General features: G+C 42.0%; 1 protein-coding gene across 2 annotated transcripts in view; it reads left to right on the top strand.

Moving 5' to 3' along the window:
• Positions 1 to 18797, top strand: part of tanc1a (tetratricopeptide repeat, ankyrin repeat and coiled-coil containing 1a) — a 69885-nt gene that overhangs the window by 14997 nt on the left and 36091 nt on the right. For both annotated transcript variants that reach the window (XM_053497784.1, XM_053497783.1), the window contains exons 3-4: positions 6272 to 6496; positions 8865 to 8951. In XM_053497784.1, coding sequence (XP_053353759.1) covers positions 6272 to 6496; positions 8865 to 8951 — 312 coding nt within the window. The remainder of the gene's footprint in view (positions 1 to 6271; positions 6497 to 8864; positions 8952 to 18797) is intronic.

The raw sequence follows: 18797 nt of genomic DNA, 5'->3' as shown, positions 1-18797 counted from the left end.
GTCCTGTCTCTACTCCCTTCTTCTTTTGCTCTCTCGCTTTTATTTATTAACTTTGTGGAAATTGGGTATTGGATTCGAGCATTCTGGGTGCTCTGGAGCAGAGACTCGGTGAAGGTTGCTTCTGGGAATTTAGTTTGAAGTGCAGACTGATATGCCGTGTAGCCCCAGGATAAGGTAAGGTGTGTGTGTGTGTTTGTTTGAGATGGGCCTGTCGGAGCAGGCCGACTTCTCTGCCTTCATGTTGTGAGTAATTTATTTATTTTTTTTTCAAAATCCATTAGCGTGTTGTGTCATCTGTGACGGTGCCCACGTCCCGCTGACTCAGCAGCCTCGCTCTCTTTGTGTCTCCACACACGCCAGGCATGTTTACTCCGCACTTTTGAATACGTTAGCGTTTCTATAGTAACGGCATGTTCACGGAAAAGATGTCGTGTGTAATCGATGATATAAAGTATTCCGTAAACAGAGATCTACAGTATAGAAGGAGCCTCCAGTGTCGGAGGTAAAGCTGTAACATGTAGGAAGTTTGTAAACAGGTGAGTTTACAGATAAGGTGTGATGTCATCCTTTAAGGGAGCACTGACATAAAAAATTGTACAACCATGTACATAAGAGTTCGAGGTGGGTCTGCATCAAGGATCGGCTCTAAGCCCCTTTTTGTTTGCTCTGGTGATGAACAGGATGACAGATGGGGTTAGACAGCAGTTTAGACTGAGGTTAGACAGCAGTCTCCATGGACTATGATGTTTGCAGATGACATTGTGCTTTGTAGCGAGAGCAGGGAAAAGGTGGAAGAAAATTTGGAGAGGTGGAGGTATGCTCTGGAAAGCAGAGGAATGAAGGTTAGCCGCAGTAAGATGGAATACATGTGTGTGAATGAGAGGAACCCAAGAGGAACGGTGAGGATACAGGGAGCAGAGGTAAAGAAGATGCAGGATTTTAAGTACTTAGGGGCAACGGTCCAGAGCAACGGAGAGTGTGGAAAGGAGGTGAAGAGGCGGGTAGGTTGGAATGGGTGGAGAAAAGTGTCAGGTGTGTTGTGCGATAAAAGAGTATCAGCGAGAATGAAAGTAAAGGTGTACAAGGCTGAGACCAGCGATGCTCTACGGCTTAGAGACAGTGGCACTGAAGAAAAGACAGGAGGCAGAGTCGGAGGTAGCAGAGCTGAAGATGTTGAGGTTCTCTTTGGGGGTGACAAGGATGGATAAGATCAAGAATGAGTTCATCAGAGGGACAACCCACGTTAGATGTTTTGGAGATAAAGTCAGAGAGGCCAGATTGAGGTGGTTTGGACATGTTCAGAGGAGAGATTGTGAATATATCGGTAGAAGGATGTTGAGGTTTGAACTGCCAGACAGGAGGTCTAGAGGAAGACCAAAGAGGAGATTTATGGATGCAGTGAGAGAGGACAGGAAGTTACTTGGTGTGAAAGAAGAGGATGCAGAGGATAGGGTTAGATGGAGGCAGATGATTTGCTGTGGCGACCCCTGAAAGGGAACAGCCGAAAGACAAAGAAGAAGTACAGTATAAACAAACAAAAGTGAGGAAACAATATTTTCCCGCTTTTTGTCCGTTTTTTTATGTCCGAGGCTTAAACAAGCCAATTTCTCACTAGTGACCTCATAGAAGATCTCCTCGCCTGATGTGTTCAGCTCAGCTTTTCTCTTTTTTTTTTTTCCTTAAGGGGTGTGGCTCAGCAGTAGCTCATTTGTGAAAACACTGAAACAGCGTGTTTGTAGGAGGAGTGAAATAAACACACTTTAGAGGAGCTCTTTGTTTACTGGATAATGAAATTGAACAATATGGGACCTTTTAATTATTAGAGTGGTGTAAAATGAATAAACCAGGTTTAGGAGAATAATTAACTTCAGGGTGAAACCAGTAACTCTGCTTCATGATTGATCAGTTTCCTGTAAAAGTACAACCCCAGGATGAACTTAAAATAAAAAAAAAAGGATGTCAATCCGGCAACCGTTTGTTTTCCCTTCGTTCATTATTCTCTTGATAAGCTTAAAGGGGTTAAACGAATCAGGAGAATGGATGCGTTAAGTAAATGACCATAGCATCCAAAAACAAGTTAATGAGTCAATTACGGTGGAGCCTTGTGAACGCTTCTGCCTTGTTGAAAACGAGCGTATGAGAGACGCGCTTTTAAATGAGTCGCGTGAGTCCGGATGGTGGGTTTTATCGGCGTAATAACTCCAAGATGTTGCAGCTTTCTTTTCTTTCCTAGCTCCCAGATGTGCTCGCCTGCTGTGTGTTTACATCTCCATTTAATTGTTCTACATACCCCCCCCCCCCCCCCCCCCCCCCACCCCACACACACACACACTCCAAAGATGTCTTTGCTACGGTAAGTGTGTTTTTAGAATTCAGATCTGGAGCGCTGTCATTTAACGATGCGTCAGTTTCTACCCAAGTTGATTATTGTGAAGGATCACACAGGTTGAGGTCTAACCCGAGCCTTAGGAGGACACTGAATGACCTCTGAGGGTGTAAAAACTTTTGCTCTCCACAGCTGCTTTCTGGCAAGCATCCATAAATCACTTTGGTCATGCTGTAATTAAAGGAAAAGGAAGGAAGTGCAGAACAGAGACATAATGTGTGTGTGTGCGTGTGTGCGCGTGCGAGTTTAGTGTGGACAAACATGGTATGCTTCATTTCAACCATTTCATTTTTTCCATCCTTGATGACTTCCTGTTTCCTGTGAATTTGACAGGAAGTGTCCTGTTTTTCGGTTTTCCTAGGCAGCGACAAAAGATGACATCATCCAGGATGGTTATTTTTACACCCCCGTGTCAGACGTTAATGTCCGAATGAAGAAAATTTCTACATCCAGGATACTCGAGAGCTTCTCGATTCAATTCTGGATTCTGATCGGTCACAAAGCGTTGATTTATTTCCCATAACATCAGCCCAGACAGTAGTGCAGTGATGTGTTTTTCGTTCCGGCTCAGCAGCGGTGGTTTCCCTGTTCCCTCCGCTCGCTGGTGTGGTTCCTTGACGGCCATGATGTTGGAACTTTATTGAATTTGTATTGCTTTTTTTTTTTTTTGCTGCACCATCTCCATTCCATTTCGTTGTCAAGAAAAAAAGTATTTAATGGGTTTATTAAGGATAGATCAAATAGATATAAGGATCCCACAGATAAAAGGATTTTAACCGGAAAGTAAGATGTGGGAGATCAAAACCAGAAGGGGGCGGTAATGCAATAAAGTGGATGCCAACTGCCGGTAACCACAAAAAGGACAAGGCAAGAAAAATTATGGATGCCTTAAGGGTTATGGAAATAAAAAAAAAAAATCAGTGTCATACATTCTTTAATGGATTAAAATTGTAACATACTAATTGCTGTGGTGTAAAAGGAATAAAGCACGTCCAGATTTAATTTCATGAAGGTTCATCCCTTCATGCACAAGTTGCACATCAAAAACTTTGTACTGTAATATTTAGTTTATATCTAGTGCATGGTTTCTTTTTTTACTACATACGCATCAGAATCATAAGACATGCTTTCTTTTATTAGCTGAAATAAAACCCCAACATTAGCATCTCTCCCAGTTGCCCACAGCTAAAAGCAGCTTTGAAAAAAAAATAAAAAATGATGTGGTTGAAAGGCTTTCATGTTCGTGGTTCAAACACAGTGTTTAACGCGTGTCTCGGAAATTCCCGACACCTTCCAGTCTTTCTGTGCGAGTTTGAGCGCAGATCCTCGGCATGAAAAACCGTCAGCGCTGTCACACTCCGATACTTGTTCGGAGCAACGACGGCCGCGTCACCCTGGTCCTCCAGGGCGAAATGAGTCACCAGGAATGCTTTCTTTCATTTTGTCAGCACATATTTAGCTGCAGCAACCCTAATTTCCACCACATATGAATGATTTGTAGCTGGATAAATATTTAATCTGGGCTGAACGAGGCAGCAGGCGGAGTAGGTGGGGTGGAGTGGAAATATAGAACTGACTCCAGGGTAATGAACACGAGCATTAAAAAAAAGAAAGAACGAACATAAAGCACAGAGATATTTTTTAAACCAGGTACAGGTACCATGGCAGGAATATCACAGTATCTTAATACTGATAGTAATATTTCATAAGGTGTAGGGAATTGGGAAGATTTACGAATAAATTCCATCACGGTACACCTTGCGATAGACCGGTTTGTTTGTGTTCATATCCTAATTTCACTTTTGAGTTTTGCACAAATTAATAGAAGTTAAAAAGCTTCTGATTGTATTTGATGAGTTTTTATGATTTTAATTTATTTATGCTCTTAAGTTAAAAACCACATTACTTATTAAGTAATAATATATTACTTTAAACAATATATTATTACTTAATAAACATCAATTTAATGAAAACTCAGTTGCTTCGTAATACGGTACACAGTTCACAGTTGGTTCGTACACAGTTGGTTAACAATCAGTAATCGATTGATCATGAATTGCGCCCTCTTGTGGTGTAGATGTTAATAGATTTGTGAGCTACGGAGAAATATTATGCAAAACAAACATTGTCTTTTAGGTTTGTTAAATTCTTAATGCAATTTAATGGTTAATGATTAATAATTACTATCCCCTTGCCATAGTAATACTGTAGTAACAACCTGGGGGGGGTATTACTGGACGAATGGGTGCATGGAGTTTTGTGGGCGTGGCTACATGTTTATTCGTTAGTGATCACTTTTTTTTTTAAAAGTTACTTTTTTCAATCATGCACCAGATTGGATGAAATCTTCATAACTTACGGGGGGAAAAATAGATCTGTATTTATATTTTTATGACAAATATATTCACTTTTAGGAGTTCATCGATCAGAGCAAAAGTAATGGAACACTAGAAAAGGAGGAGGAGTTAGTGTGTGTTTATGGTACCTGGCGCTCTTGCGTCATTTAGTGCGTTTTCACCTTTTATGGAGTTTTGTGGGCGTGGCTAAATGTTTTAAACTGTTTAAAACTTTTAATACCTTACATTTTTGTTGATCTTAAAATTATTTTTTTTTTTTGGCAAAAAAACAACAACAAACAAGTCCAACTTTATTAGTACTGTAGTAAATAAAGACTTAATAAATAGAATAGTATTATAAATCCTGCATCAAGCAGATCCTGAGGTGATCATAAGTATGTGCCCCTCCTTGTAACTGCTGCCCATTCCACTGAGACCTCTTTAAGTGTCTGTCTGGACGTGTGTGGTTTATTTTTTTGTCTTTTTTACACCAATTTCCAAAGTCGAAGTTTGCGTTCTACTTGACTCTCGCACAATTACTGACACTAGAAGTGTAAGAAGGGATAAGTGTTCAGATTTCACAGCTCCCTCTCACTCATGCTCACGCTCTTTGCGTGTGTGTGTGTGTGTGAAGTTTGGAAGGCCTGAGCTCGTAGAGGGGTGGGTTACACTCCTGGCCCACACGCATGCTGTATTTTATAATTTTTTTTACAGTTTTAGAATCGAAGCATTAGGACCTGGACCGCTGCATTTTGTAAAATTATTTTTTATTTTTTTTTGTGGATCTTTTGGAATCGTACAAAGTCGTTCTCAGGTTTCGTCTGAGGGAGAAGGAAAGAAAATAAAACGGCGTCTGGCCCGGCAGTCTGTTTTCACTGCGGGTTTAACCGGCTGGAGAGAAAAGTGCCACCGGTAATGACGGCGGTAATGAGGCTGAAGATGAAGTGGCTGAACGTGAGCAGAGTGTCCGACTGGCACGTTTGCAAAAAAACAAGAAAAAAAAACAGGACAGATGGAGTTGTGATGATGATGATGATGTGGTGTTTTAATGAGAGAAGCGTGGGAGATTTCGTGTGGACCTCGTTCCGCATCACGCAATTAAAATCCCACAATGTCTCGGGGTTACTAAAGGTCATTGTTAAAGCTTGTGTTTTTCATGATGATTATTATGATTGTGTAATTATTAAACGCTCAGCTGCTCACGTGTACAGTAACTAAAGTGACTTTTTCCATGTGGACGTCCATGAGGTAGTGTTACCTTGCTCTTATTTTAGCACATCGCTACTTTCTGTGTGTCATGACCCATACAGATTGGTAAGGCCTTATGACTGGCGCTAAATAAGTAAATAAATAAATAAGTAAGGCACTGTGGAAAGACTCGTCGTTAGTGTCGCATCTTGACAGAGGCATTAATTTGCCAGAAAATCTGCCTTTTTTGTGTGTTAACCCCTCCTCTGTCACTGAAGCGTGATAGGGCAAAGACAAAGCGCCAGTGATTGAGTCATGCTGATTGTTTCCCCGTCCTCTCTTGTCTCGTCTTTCGTCCCAGGCGGTGATGGCTTCAGCCCCAGGTCCCACCACAAGGCTCCGGACGGGGGTCTCACGGTCCCCGGTGACGTAGGCAGCGGCCCCCTGCCGGTGCAGCCGTACCCCACCGAGGACGTCCCGAGGATGGGTCTGTCCAGAGGAGTGTCCGTGTCTCTCCCGTCCTCTCCCATGCTGCCCCCCCGACAGCCCTACATGTTGCCCCTCAGACCCAGCATCAAGTCCACAGGTACCGCACACGCACTCCGCGCCGGTCACATGACAAAAGGGAGTCGATATCACGGCCTGTGGGAACTCTGCGGCGCTGTACACAGGATAGTAATGTAGGGGAACAGCGCCATCTGGTGGTCACAGTGAATACATTTAGTGTCTGCATTTGCGGTTCCCTTCACACTACGTCGACTCGATCAGGTCGAACCCTCACGTGGAAACTTCTTCTGAAGTAAAATAAAAGGGTTCATGGGTTTTGAGTCGTTACTATGGCGACGTGTTTAAACTCGATCTCGGTGAACCTTCACACCCGAGTTTGCAAAGTTGAAAAGAAAGAAAAAGTGAGTTTTTTATTGGTGTATAAAGAAATTCTATTTAAAATTTTATCAACTTTATTTTATATTTTTTATACCTAAGATAAAAGTTGTATTCTGTACTTGTATACTTTATTAGTTTATTAGTTTTTTGCTAGATGTACAGAGTCAGGTGGTTAATCATAATAAAGCAAATTTCTGCATTTAAATTCAGCATAACAAACATGTCTTATCATTTGATTTGATTTATTTGTATGTTGTGTTGTTATTATTATTATTATTATTATTATTATTTAGTTATGTAAGTAATAGTTATTTTTATGGTAAATGTCCCTGATTTCTCTTCACCTGAGAGGATTTTTTTCTAATAATCCCCAAAACTGTCCATTTGCATTTTACTTCATTGGAACCTAAAAAACGTTAGCGATTGCTGATCCGTTAATTGTTAATATTATCTAATATTTAGAGATACCATAACAGACTTTTTGGTTTAATTTAAACATTAAATTTTTCTAACATTCATGTAGTTATGTGAGACAAAATAATAATGACCAAACATGTTTAAATGAACAGGTTCTCCCTCTTACTGTATGCTGGACATCATCACAGATATTTAGGCTACAGAGAAATATTATGCACAACATTATCCAAGACTTTCACTTTCTTAACAGAAATTAATCAATTAATAATTAATTAACGGTTCCAGTATGCAGACTGTTTAAAGTACGTGTGTAAGTGTTTAAAGCCGAGTTCTCACGTTCAGCTGTGACGCGCTGTGGGTAGTGTTATGGTTTGACCGTGGTTGACCGGGGAGCATCTGAATGACCTATAAAGATTCCGTCGTTTGGAGAGTGCTAAGAGAGTGGCTTATTATGACTTTTAGGTTTCCTGTATGTCCGATGTATGTTTCTGTAGGGACTGTACAAATAAAAATAAAAAAAAACAGTGAAGTACAACACCAAAGAACAATGGCAACCTGGTGGAGCTGGGGCTGGACACACACACACACTTTTTTCACACACACACACTTTTTTGTTTCCTTTCACCAATAGCAGTAGTATTTTCAGTCCATGATCTATTCCCTTACTTGCGGGAGTGTTTGTGATGGACGCGATGTCTCCTTCTGCTGAGAATGAAGTGGAAATGTTTTGTATTTAAATGAAATGGCAATGCCAACATGGGCCACCAGGGGGCATCGACTCTCACTCTGAGAACCAGAGTGCTCTACAGTAGAGTCCATGCTGTCTGTACAGATTAAATATTCAGACAAACACAGATGCGTTTCCAAAGTCTTTAAATAAATAAAAGTCTTTTAGTTTTTAACTTTATCCCGTGTTCTTCAAGCTATCTTGTTTTTACAGAGTGTGTGAGAGTGTGTGAGAGTGTGTGAGAGTGTGTGAGAGTGTGTGAGAGTGTGTGAGAGTGTGTGAGAGTGTGTGAGAGTGAGAGTGTGTGAGAGTGTGTGTGTGTGAGAGTGTGTGTGTGTGAGAGTGTGTGTGTGTGAGAGTGTGTGTGTGTGAGAGTGTGTGTGTGTGAGAGTGTGTGTGTGTGAGAGTGTGTGTGTGTGAGAGTGTGTGTGTGTGAGAGAGTGTGTGTGTGAGAGAGTGTGTGTGTGTGTGTGTGTGAGAGAGAGAGTGCTTTAAAGACTTTCCAGCTTCGTGATACTTAGAAATGAGAATTACACCACACACGCACGCACACGCACGCTCACACACACTCACACACACACTCTCACACACACACTCTCACACACACTTACACACACACACTTACACACACACACACACACTCTCACACACTCTCACACACACACTCTCACACACACTTACACACACACACACACACTCTCACACACTCTCACACACACACACTCACACAGACACACAGACACACACGCACCAGATCACCCACCATAAAACCTCATCTGGAAAGAATTAATTTAGTAATCTCTCTCTCTCTCTCTCTCTCTCTCTCTAACTCCTCCTTCGCTACCATTTTCTCCTCCTCTCTCTCTCTCTTTATCTCCTCTGTGTGTGTGTGTGTGTGTGTGTGTGTGTGTGTGTGTGTGTGCAGGTTCTGTCAGGAAGCCCAAGCATGCGGAGAGCTCGCGTATCCCCGTGGACGCGCTCAGCTGGTGCCTGAGGAGCGACGAGTACTCCGGTGAGCTCTTCTTCTTCTTCTTCTTCTTCTTCTTGGTTTTAATTCTTTAATAAGCTCCACCTTTTTTCTGCACATGCGTTTCTTAGCAACTTTTTATCAGTAAGAGTGTGGGCGAGACGATGTGATGGTGATGGTGATAATTTGGGTGAGTGGGGGAGTGAGGGAGTGAGTGAGTGAGGGAGTGAGTGAGGGAGTGAGTGGGGGAGTGAGTGGGGGAGTGAGTGGGGGAGTGAGTGAGGGAGTGAGTGAGTGAGGGAATGAGTGGGGGAGTGAGTGGGGGAGTGAGTGAGGGAGTGAGTGAGTGAGGGAATGAGTGGGGGGGTGAGTGGGGGTTCTTTATTGTCCTGTTGATGACGACGTGTAAAAGTTTTTCAATCTGGGTCTTTTTGCTCAGCGTGCGAGGCTGTTTGATGCTTTTTTTCCCTATTTTAAGGGGTAAAGTTGTCTCCATGGTGACGGCTGAGGTGTCGCTGAACAGCTTCGTATAAATGTTGATGTTTTAAGTTTTAGGTTTTGTTTAAACACTCTTGTATATAAAGTGAAAAAAGAGACAGAGAGAGAGAGAGACGGAGAGAGAGAGAGAGAGAGAGAGATGAAGTGATGGAACAAACAGAGGGAAAATCACACCGTACAGGCTGAGAGACAGAGACAGAGAAAATGTTATTGTTTATTAATAAGAATCTACAAATTATATGTTTGAGGATACTGCAAACTGTCTGTCTAATCTGTCTCTCTCAGTCTAATCTGTCTCTTTGATTTGTCTCTCTTTCGGTCGGATCTTTCTTTTTCTCTTTCTAATTTGTCTTTCTTGCTCTCCCTGTCAAGTCTGTCACTTTCTGTGGAATCTCTCTCTCTCCCTGTGTTAAATCTGTCTCTGTCTAATCTGTCTTTTCTTGTCTAATCTCTTTACCGGCCTAATCTGCCTCTCTCTTTTTCTCTCTTCGTCTAATCTGTCTCTCACTCTGTGTAGCCTCTCTCTCTCTCTCTCTCCAGTCTTTCTCTGTTGCCTGTCTCTCTCGCTCTCTCATTCTGTCTTTCATTGTCTAGTCTTTCTATCCATCTGTCCTTCTTTTGCACACTCATTCTTTCTCTTTATCTCCGCTCTTTATTTTTTTTCCCCTTCTTGTCTACTTTGATTTCATTGTCTCTTTCCTCTATCTTTCTCTCCTTCTCCCTCTCTCCAGTTAGTCTTTCCAGTATCTGTTTGTGCCTTTTTGTTTGTCCCTGTCTACTCCTTCACTTTCTTGCTCTCTCTGTCTCACTAGTCTGTCTGTCTCTGCCTCTTATCTCTTTTTGCCTCTATCTCTCTCGCTTTCTGCATACATTTTTCTATTATTTGTTTGTGCTTTTGAGGAAGGGAAAAATGTGTAACAGATCTATGGATTGTGTGTTTGTACACACACACACCTGTAACCACAGACCCTCTAGCTTCTAAACATAATCACACTCAGACCTGTGTATCATTCATCATTCATACTCTCCCCTTTAAACGTGTCCTATCTGTAAACGTGACGTTGGTTTTGGACTCGATGTCCGGAGTTTCTATTTCAGGCGGTCCAGCCCGCGCTCTGCCCTTTCATAAAATTGCACCCCATCATTCATAAAGCGAGCGCGTCCTGTACCTCTGTCTATGCTCAATATTCGCGCTCCTCGGATCGAAAGTGTCTCGGTCTCACTCGGGCTTTATTAAAGTTCAGCCGCAGAATCGCTCGGCTTGATGGAATCTCTTCAATCATCTTTCTAACGATCTCTACAGGTCAAAGGGGATTCCTAAGTGTCCTGAACAGGAAGTGTGTTAGATATTCTGAATCTCGGCTCGTCTTCGCCGAAATACTGCTTCCTGTGTGATGTCATTTAATCATCATCTTCACTTTTCAACCCTGCTGTCGGATTAAAGGACATCTCGTACACAATGAAACCCTGATCCAGTGCTCCTGGTCTCTGATTGGTCAGGAGATGTTAATGGAGTTGTTTAAACAGCGGCTTTAAGTTTAGAGCCAACGTTATCATGGATTGTTTCTTTTGTTGTTGTCTTCCCAACAGAGAAAAACGTCTAATCATATTATCGCAGTCGATCTGAGTGTGTGTGTGTGTGTGTGTGTGTGTTTTCAAGCTGGACTCTTTTGCAGTTCCTTCTAGTGAAATTGCATTTCGATCACAGGGACAGACCTCGCTGTTCTGTTCTCATGTACTGTTACTATAAATAGCTGCTGATTTGTTCACTTATGATTGACTTTGACATTTCAGGATGATTCAACCTCTTCGGTAAATCGTTTTTTCTTGTTTCTTTTTCTTTTTTCTTCATTTAATCAGTTTGTTTATTATTTGTAAGATATTTTGTGCCATAAACACGTGCGATGTCGACTCACACATTACACACACAAACGCAGGGCCACTGGTCGCACAGATGAATTAATGCGCCGGGACACTGGAGAGGTTTTTGTACAGTAGCTCCCCTCCTCCTCCAGTCATCATTATTCACACCTCTGATCCTTCACATAACTTGGCGAGTGCAGTTCAGGAACAGTTTAAGGCCCAGGCTTAGGGCTGCAACTCACGACTGTTTTGATAGTTTTGATGATAATGTATCTCTTGTTGAAATAAATAATTAAATAGAAACGACTGATCGACTTCAGGGATCAGTTGCTGGAATGAACGATCAACTGTCTGGATCATGAACCGGCGGATTGGCACAACTACAGGTAGTCCTCGCCTCACGAACAGGAGCACGTTCATAAGTCGGATTTGTTCTCAAGTCCTACAAAGCGAGTGTTGTATACCTTTGACACGAATATACAATGTAAAGCATACCATTTCCACTAGACTAAATCTGTCCACTTTTTCCACACTGCCATCATGTGGCCCAAAACTGTAATCACACGTAAGGAAATAACACACGTCAAATGTTGTCTCTGGGCCTTTAAATCGCAAGGGGAATCAAGTACGGCATTTTGTCTCAGAGCTGTTTTTCACTGTATTGGACTGTGATTTTCTGAAATTAGGATTATTTACAATCAGAACAGCCATTTTCTATTATCGTGCTCAACGTATCATTTATTGAAACCGGTGAAGCCGACTCATTTCTACCGCACTGCACATGCAAACACGTACAATATACCAGACTTTAGACATTTTATACATTTACTTACACACTGAAATATTGTATATAATTGTAATAATTGATATCTGGTGCACTGCAGTGTCGATTTTAAATCAATACCTGTGAACTATTTCTGTGATTTGTTCGCACCTAAGAATGTTTGTAAAACCGCGGTCCGTTCTGCAGAAATTCATAACTTGAATGTTCATAAGTCAGGGACTACCCGTGTACGGATCATGAACCAGCCATCAAAACAAATGAATGACTATTTGGATCACAAAGCATCTGTTACGATTAAATGAATGATCAACTATTCTCATCAGTAGCTGATTGACCGCAAAGACGAATAATGGACTGTTCAGATCATGAGCTGGTCAATCGCTGAAACAGAATATTTTTCAGATTACGAACCAGTCCGCCAGCAGAACGAATAATCAACTGTTGGGATTATTTATTTATAAACTATGAATTTCACAATAAGTCAGTATCTCAATATCTTTCATTAAGTCTTTGCATTTTTTAAGCTTTAAAATTTAACATTAATGTTGATACAAAAGATTAATTTCCTAAAAAACATTTTTCTGTCAAAATCTAAAAGCAAGGATAAACAAAGTAGCAAGACCAAGAAGAAGAATATCTTACATTAATAACAATTTCAGATGCGGTTAGCCGCTTAGTCATACCGCGCAATGAGGTCACTAACTAATCATTCAATTTAAAGTTAATTATCCATTCATTTGGTCGTCGATTATGACGGTTGTTGGTTGCACCTCCGGTTCTAAAATATATATATATATAAGGATAATACTTTTAAAACACTGGGAACGGCAGTTAGCCTTATGTGCAGGTTTTTGGACTATGGGGGGCGGGGACCAGAAAACCTGAGGAAACCCAGCAAGCACAGAGTCAACATGAAACTTCATGGAGACAGACTGGAAGTGGGAATCGAACCCTCGACCCTGTAGGTGCAAGTCGACAGTGCTAACCACAACTTAAAACATTTCATAGATATACACACACACGGAACTGTGAAAGAGTCACAAACGCTCCAGTCAGGTGTTTTGCTCCACTGAGTAATATTGAAATATTTCCAAGCATGTTGCATTTAACCTGACATGAGATGAAAGAGTTTTTTTTTTTTTTTTTTTGTAAAGGTCAGTAGTGGTGTCGTTGGACGAGTCCACCGGTCGACTGGTTTTTGGTTTCCAAATATTCCCCTCTTATAATGCATAACTAATCTGTCGCCATGGCAACATTCGGTGTCATTTTGCTCGGGGCAACGACCGGCTTTTTTTTTTCCTCCCTCTCTCTCACTTTTCCCACTCTCTCTCCTCTCCGTGTGTCGTCCTGATGATTCAGTTCTGATGAGTGATATTCGTTTATGCAGCAGCGTTCCTCCATCAGACGCCCGTTTAAAGCCTACTGAAATTCCTCGTTCACGCCGGAGCTGCTTTCGAGCGTTTGGCCGATTGTTCCCCGCTTCCTCTCAGCGCATGTTTCTACCATTAGATGCAGAAAATAACCCAGGGATTGACAAGCCTGTAATTTACTTGTCATATTCGGGAGAAAAGTTAGTGCTACTGTAAAATCGCAGCGTCGGTCCGGCAGGCGCTGGGACGAGCAGGTTCGATTCAAACGGGCCAAAGAAAACCGAAACTGGATTAATGATCCGAGAGCAGTTTTATCGACTGGATAGAGCGTTTGTTTAAATGTACAGTATGTGAACGTACAGGGGCAGAATCTGGGTCCTTCAATGATGGTTGTCATGTTTATTACCCTTCTCCAAGCGAGGAGACGAGGGAAGAGCAGCAGCTTGGCTTTGTCTCTATTTTTAACTCGGGCGTTGTTGATAACGCCGCTTTAACCACCGTCAGGTTGTTTTATTATCGAGCGCTCACTCAAGGATGTTCCTTGTCAAGTCAAACAAAACTCGGCTAAAAACAAAAAGGCTCGACTAATTCTAGTATATCTTCAGGAAACTCGAAACTCAGTACATCATGAGAACAAAGAGGGTGAAATGAATTTTTAAAACTGCACATTAAAGCGCATTAATGAGGTCGCCTAATATAACGGATATGCTGTTCCCATGTGCCTGATTGTTTGATTTTCCACACTCTTGTTGTAGAATTCCTTTTAACTTTTTTCTTTTATCTCTAGAAAAGAAAATTGCATCATATTTCACCATAATCTTCTTTGTCCATCTGTCAGCAAGCTTTCTGTATTTCCTTCATTAAAAAATGTTTTCGTCTGAGCTGCGAGCCACGGATGCACCGCTGTCTTCACTTCTTCACCAGAAGTGAATCTTCGTCCTCGTAGGGCTGCTTACAGGGGACTAAACAGGTGAAAGTCTGATCAGGACCATAGGGAGGACACTTTAACGCCATAAAATAAAAGTCTCTCTGCGTTTAATCCGAAGTTTAGTCTTCAGCTCTTCAATAAGTGTCTCACTGTAACCAGCGCTGTTGGTTGTTAAAACTTTTTCTTGATAATGTTCTAATACTGGACTAAGCGCTAATAAGGGTCAGCCAGAGTTGAGGCTTAATGGTGGCAGTTTGGCAGTGATGGGGATAGAACCCTGGACCTTCCAATCAATAACCCAGAGGTTTAACCGTTTGAGCCACTAAAACATTACGGTTGATAAATATAGAACAGAATATATATATCTGACCCTATTTATAGTGATGCTCTCAGAGAAGGAGCTCTCTCTCTCTCTCTCTCTCTCTCTCTCTCTCTCCTGGCACAGAACAGAGGTATTGTAAAGTCTGTTCGCAGTCGGCAGGAAAGACTTCCTGTAGCGTTCTTTGTCACAGCGTAGCTGAAGCATTCTCTTGCTGAAAGTGCTCCTCTGTTTAGCCAAGAGTGTGTAAAGGGGATGTGAGGTGTTCTCCATGATGTTCAACAGTTTGTGTAGCATCCTCTCCACCATCAACACTCAGGGGACTTCCCGAGTACTGTATTCAACTAGCCTTCTCTCAGGACCAGAATCAGCTATGTGAATTCACCTGTAGAACAAAAGACACGCATTTGAGGATGATGATGTACAAGCCTTGGACAGAGAAGGTAGTTGGTTTGAGAGGGGTGGAAAAGAAGTGGAGGTAGAAAATACTTCTCCAAACAGCGGTGTAAGTCTTGGGCACAACCTGACTCCTGTTTTTCATGTTGCCGTTTCATCCATGACCAAAAAGATCAAGACCTCTTCACGGGACCTTTGGGGAAAGTCACACCTAAGGACGTTGCTCTACTCTGACCAAAAGAGTAAGACCATTTCACAGGACCTTTGGGAAAGTCAGGACCTTTGGGAAAGTCACACCTAAGGACGTCTTCTACTCTGTCTGGTTGTTGCATCTTAGAGATTCTCCCCAAAATTTCTCTGTTGCTGGTTCTTTGAATGACTCTCCGTCCTGTTCTCACCTTCTCCTTTGGGCACCTAACACACAAGGGGAAAGATCCTTGACCATGGAGGACACAAATATATTGGACATGTACCAACTTCTGAAAAAGCTACTTGGATGAGTAATGAAAAGTTTCAACCTAACAGAAACGAAGTCCATGACATCACTCGGAGATTACCTCACCCAGATGACTGAGAATCTTAACAGATCGCTAGCCTTCATGACTAGCTTGTTGGTTTTCCTAGTGTCACTGCTTCTAATGCTGCTCCCCAGCTGTTAGCAGCACATCAGACTGATTGAAGATTTGCAGTGTTAAAGGACAAGAGTTTTCTCAAGAAGTAAGACCTGCTCTGTCTCTTCCTGTTCTCCTATTTGTGCTGCATTTTCAGTCCAGTTTGTTTTTAAGGTGAACTCTGAGGTATAATGCAGTATATTGGCGTGTGGCTGTGGAGATTTGTGTTCATTAATCTTGGTGAGATCCCAAAGATGATTCATCCCAAAGATGATGGTTCAGTGTGGTGGAGTTCAGACAAGGCTTTGTGCTGGAACCTCAAGTTCTCCCAGTCCAACCTTAACACACCAGATCATCATGGAGCTCACTTTTGCTTTTTGCATCAAACAAACCTTGGAGCATTTTAATTTCCGAGTGAACATCATGGTCAGGTGTAAATAACATGTTGTGGTGGTGTGGCTAGTTATTTGAGATGGTACGCTATTAAATTGGTGCTTTTGTGGACGCACTGTTGCTGTAGCTGGATGAAGCTTGGCGCTGGAGGAGTCCCGAGATACTCGCTGATCAAAGGAGCTTTTGTGGTCTCGGGCAGCTTGAACTTGCTCGCCCTGCGCGCCCTGCTTTAATGAGAAATCCATACGACGACAATCAGGTCAACATCTAGAAACATGAACGACCTCATGATTAATTTCAAATATGCCTCGGGTTCTCGTAAAATGTTCTCAAGTAGAAGAAATTTCTGTCTGCTCCTTTTCCGCATTTGAGGCGACGGTAGTCCTGTGAGCAAGCGGATAAGCAGTACTGTAGTTCTTCTCCTGGACTCGGATCCTGTGATAACAGATGTCCCTGCATGCCTCCAGACTGCCGTTCTCTCTCTCTCTTTCTTTTTTTTTTTCCTTTTTCTCTGTCAGCTTTACTCTGAGACTTTATTACTTCATCTTCCTTTCTTCTGTCAGTCATTGAGTCTTTCTTTTTTCATCAAATCTTTTCTTTTATCTGAAATGTTCATCCACACCTATGGCCACCTGGCCAAAATAATAATTAAACCGCTTTTGTACAGTTTGGTAATGTAGAGGAGTGAGGGCATGGTGTGGAGAGATGGAGCGAGGAATGGTGAATGGATGGATGGTGAGAAGGAAAGGGGGGGTGGCAGAGCAGATTTCGAGCATGCAAATAGATCGCAGTGTTAAGAAGAAGGGGGAAAAAAGCACAGTGTGAGCTGAGCAAGAGTGAAGATGAACAGGAAGAGGATGATGGATGGGTGGATGAATAAAAGAACATGTTTATAACGACTGCTTGTCTGGAGGCTGGTAAATAACAATATATTGACTGGAATTTAAGACATTTTTTTTCCTTCTGTGTTTAATGCGAAGGATTTCTGCAAACATCAAAGTCTGCATGTTGGAAGAGGAAATAACTCGGTGTGCACACAGTCTGAGCAGGAGGTGGGGGGTGTGGGGGGGTGCTCTCTGGGAAGTCTGTCTTCCTTGGCAGGCATAGATAAATGAGAGAAAGTGGACATCTGCAGAACGATCTTGCCCTCGCTTTCTAAACGCATTTCAGGAAGGCTTAAAGTAAAATGACATCATCAGAGATTACATCGAGTTCAGCCTTGGTTTAATTTCCCTCCGAGTGGTGCAACTGGAAAGAGTTTAACCTGTTTAACCCAACTTTAACCCACAAAGAGTAAGGGTGCATTGACACTTGAGAGGATTGCTTCGTACCAAACCTGATTGTGTTTACATGAGAGCTTTCACATTGGTAACATTGTTCCGGACCCAAGTACACTTTCGTATTTACACTCTCCGTTACAGCAGGTGGAAATATGCAGCACACTACGGGTAGGTTTCCCCGACTTAGGAAAATACGAGTTACGGATTTTCGCAGATACGAACGTACCGTGGGTCTACAAACATTCGTAGATGCGAACAAAACACGAAAGTAGCTCACCTGTATTGTACAAACAATAGACACTGGGATGCACCAGATACCAATATTTACAATTATGTACAATATTCATAATAAGTCAGTCCGGAAGCGCGATGATAGAAATTGTCTCTCCTGTAAAGCTGTCCTTATGATGAATAATGGTCATTTTGGAAAATCCTCAACTAAACAGAGTTCACAGTCCAATACAGTGGAAAACAGCTCTGAGACCAAATGGCGTCCGGGATTCCCCTCGCGATTTAAAGGCACAAAGACAACAGGCTTACATTTCACTGAGAGATTCATTTCCTTAGGGGCAGTTATGGTTTGGCCACATGCTGGTGGGGAAAGGGGATAGAAATTTTGTCAAGTGAATTGCTATCCTTTACATTGTATATTTATGTCAAACGTGTATAACGTTGGTGTATAAGACTCGGGTCAGGGGTAGCTCAGTGGTTAAAATATTGGCCTACGGTTTGGAAGGTCCCAAGTCATCTCTGTTGGGCCTTTGAGCAGGGTCCTTGACCCTCAACTGCCCAGATGTATATTGAGATAAAAGTATAAATTGCTCTGGATAAGGGCATCTGCCAAATGCGTACATGTTATATATGTAAGATGAATTTTGTCAGACTAAAGAACAAATCTGGTTTACAAATGTGCTTTTGCAATGGAATTTGTTCATAGGTAGGGGACTACCTGTAGTTGGTTTGCAATCGAGCATCAAACATAGAAAAACAGCACGAAGAAGTCGACCTTTATGCTATCCCTTACTCTTATTGATGTTTTGGAGAAGATATGAAAAGCTATCTTCTCGTCTGCTTCAATTATGGCCATGCTTTTAAAATTTTTTCAACGATCTGCAAATTCGAATCCGTGCCCGAGTCCCAAGTGAGAAAGCATCCTTAAACTGTCCCTCCTTTCAGTGGGAGGGGCTTTCTCTCTCTCTCTCGCTTTCTCTCTCCTGTCAATCACTGTCTCTCTAAGTTAATTTATGTGAAAGGAGGTGGATAGTTGCTGTATAACAAAGGAAGGGCGTGTTTGCCTCATGACCCTGAATGGTGTCGTATGAAAGAGGAGGGTAGGAATTGGGAAAAATGGGAAAACTCATGTCTAATTCTGTTCATGTTTAGAAGTTTAAATAATCGGTTGAGGCACTGTGGTTTAGAAGTAGTCTTCTAATCGATAAAGGTGCGATT

Source organism: Clarias gariepinus, chromosome 6 (assembly GCF_024256425.1).
Source record: "Clarias gariepinus isolate MV-2021 ecotype Netherlands chromosome 6, CGAR_prim_01v2, whole genome shotgun sequence".
Classification (NCBI taxonomy): Eukaryota; Metazoa; Chordata; class Actinopteri; order Siluriformes; family Clariidae; genus Clarias; species Clarias gariepinus.
The sequence above is the reverse complement of the archived record's forward strand: the minus strand, read 5'-3'. Positions and strand labels throughout refer to the sequence as shown.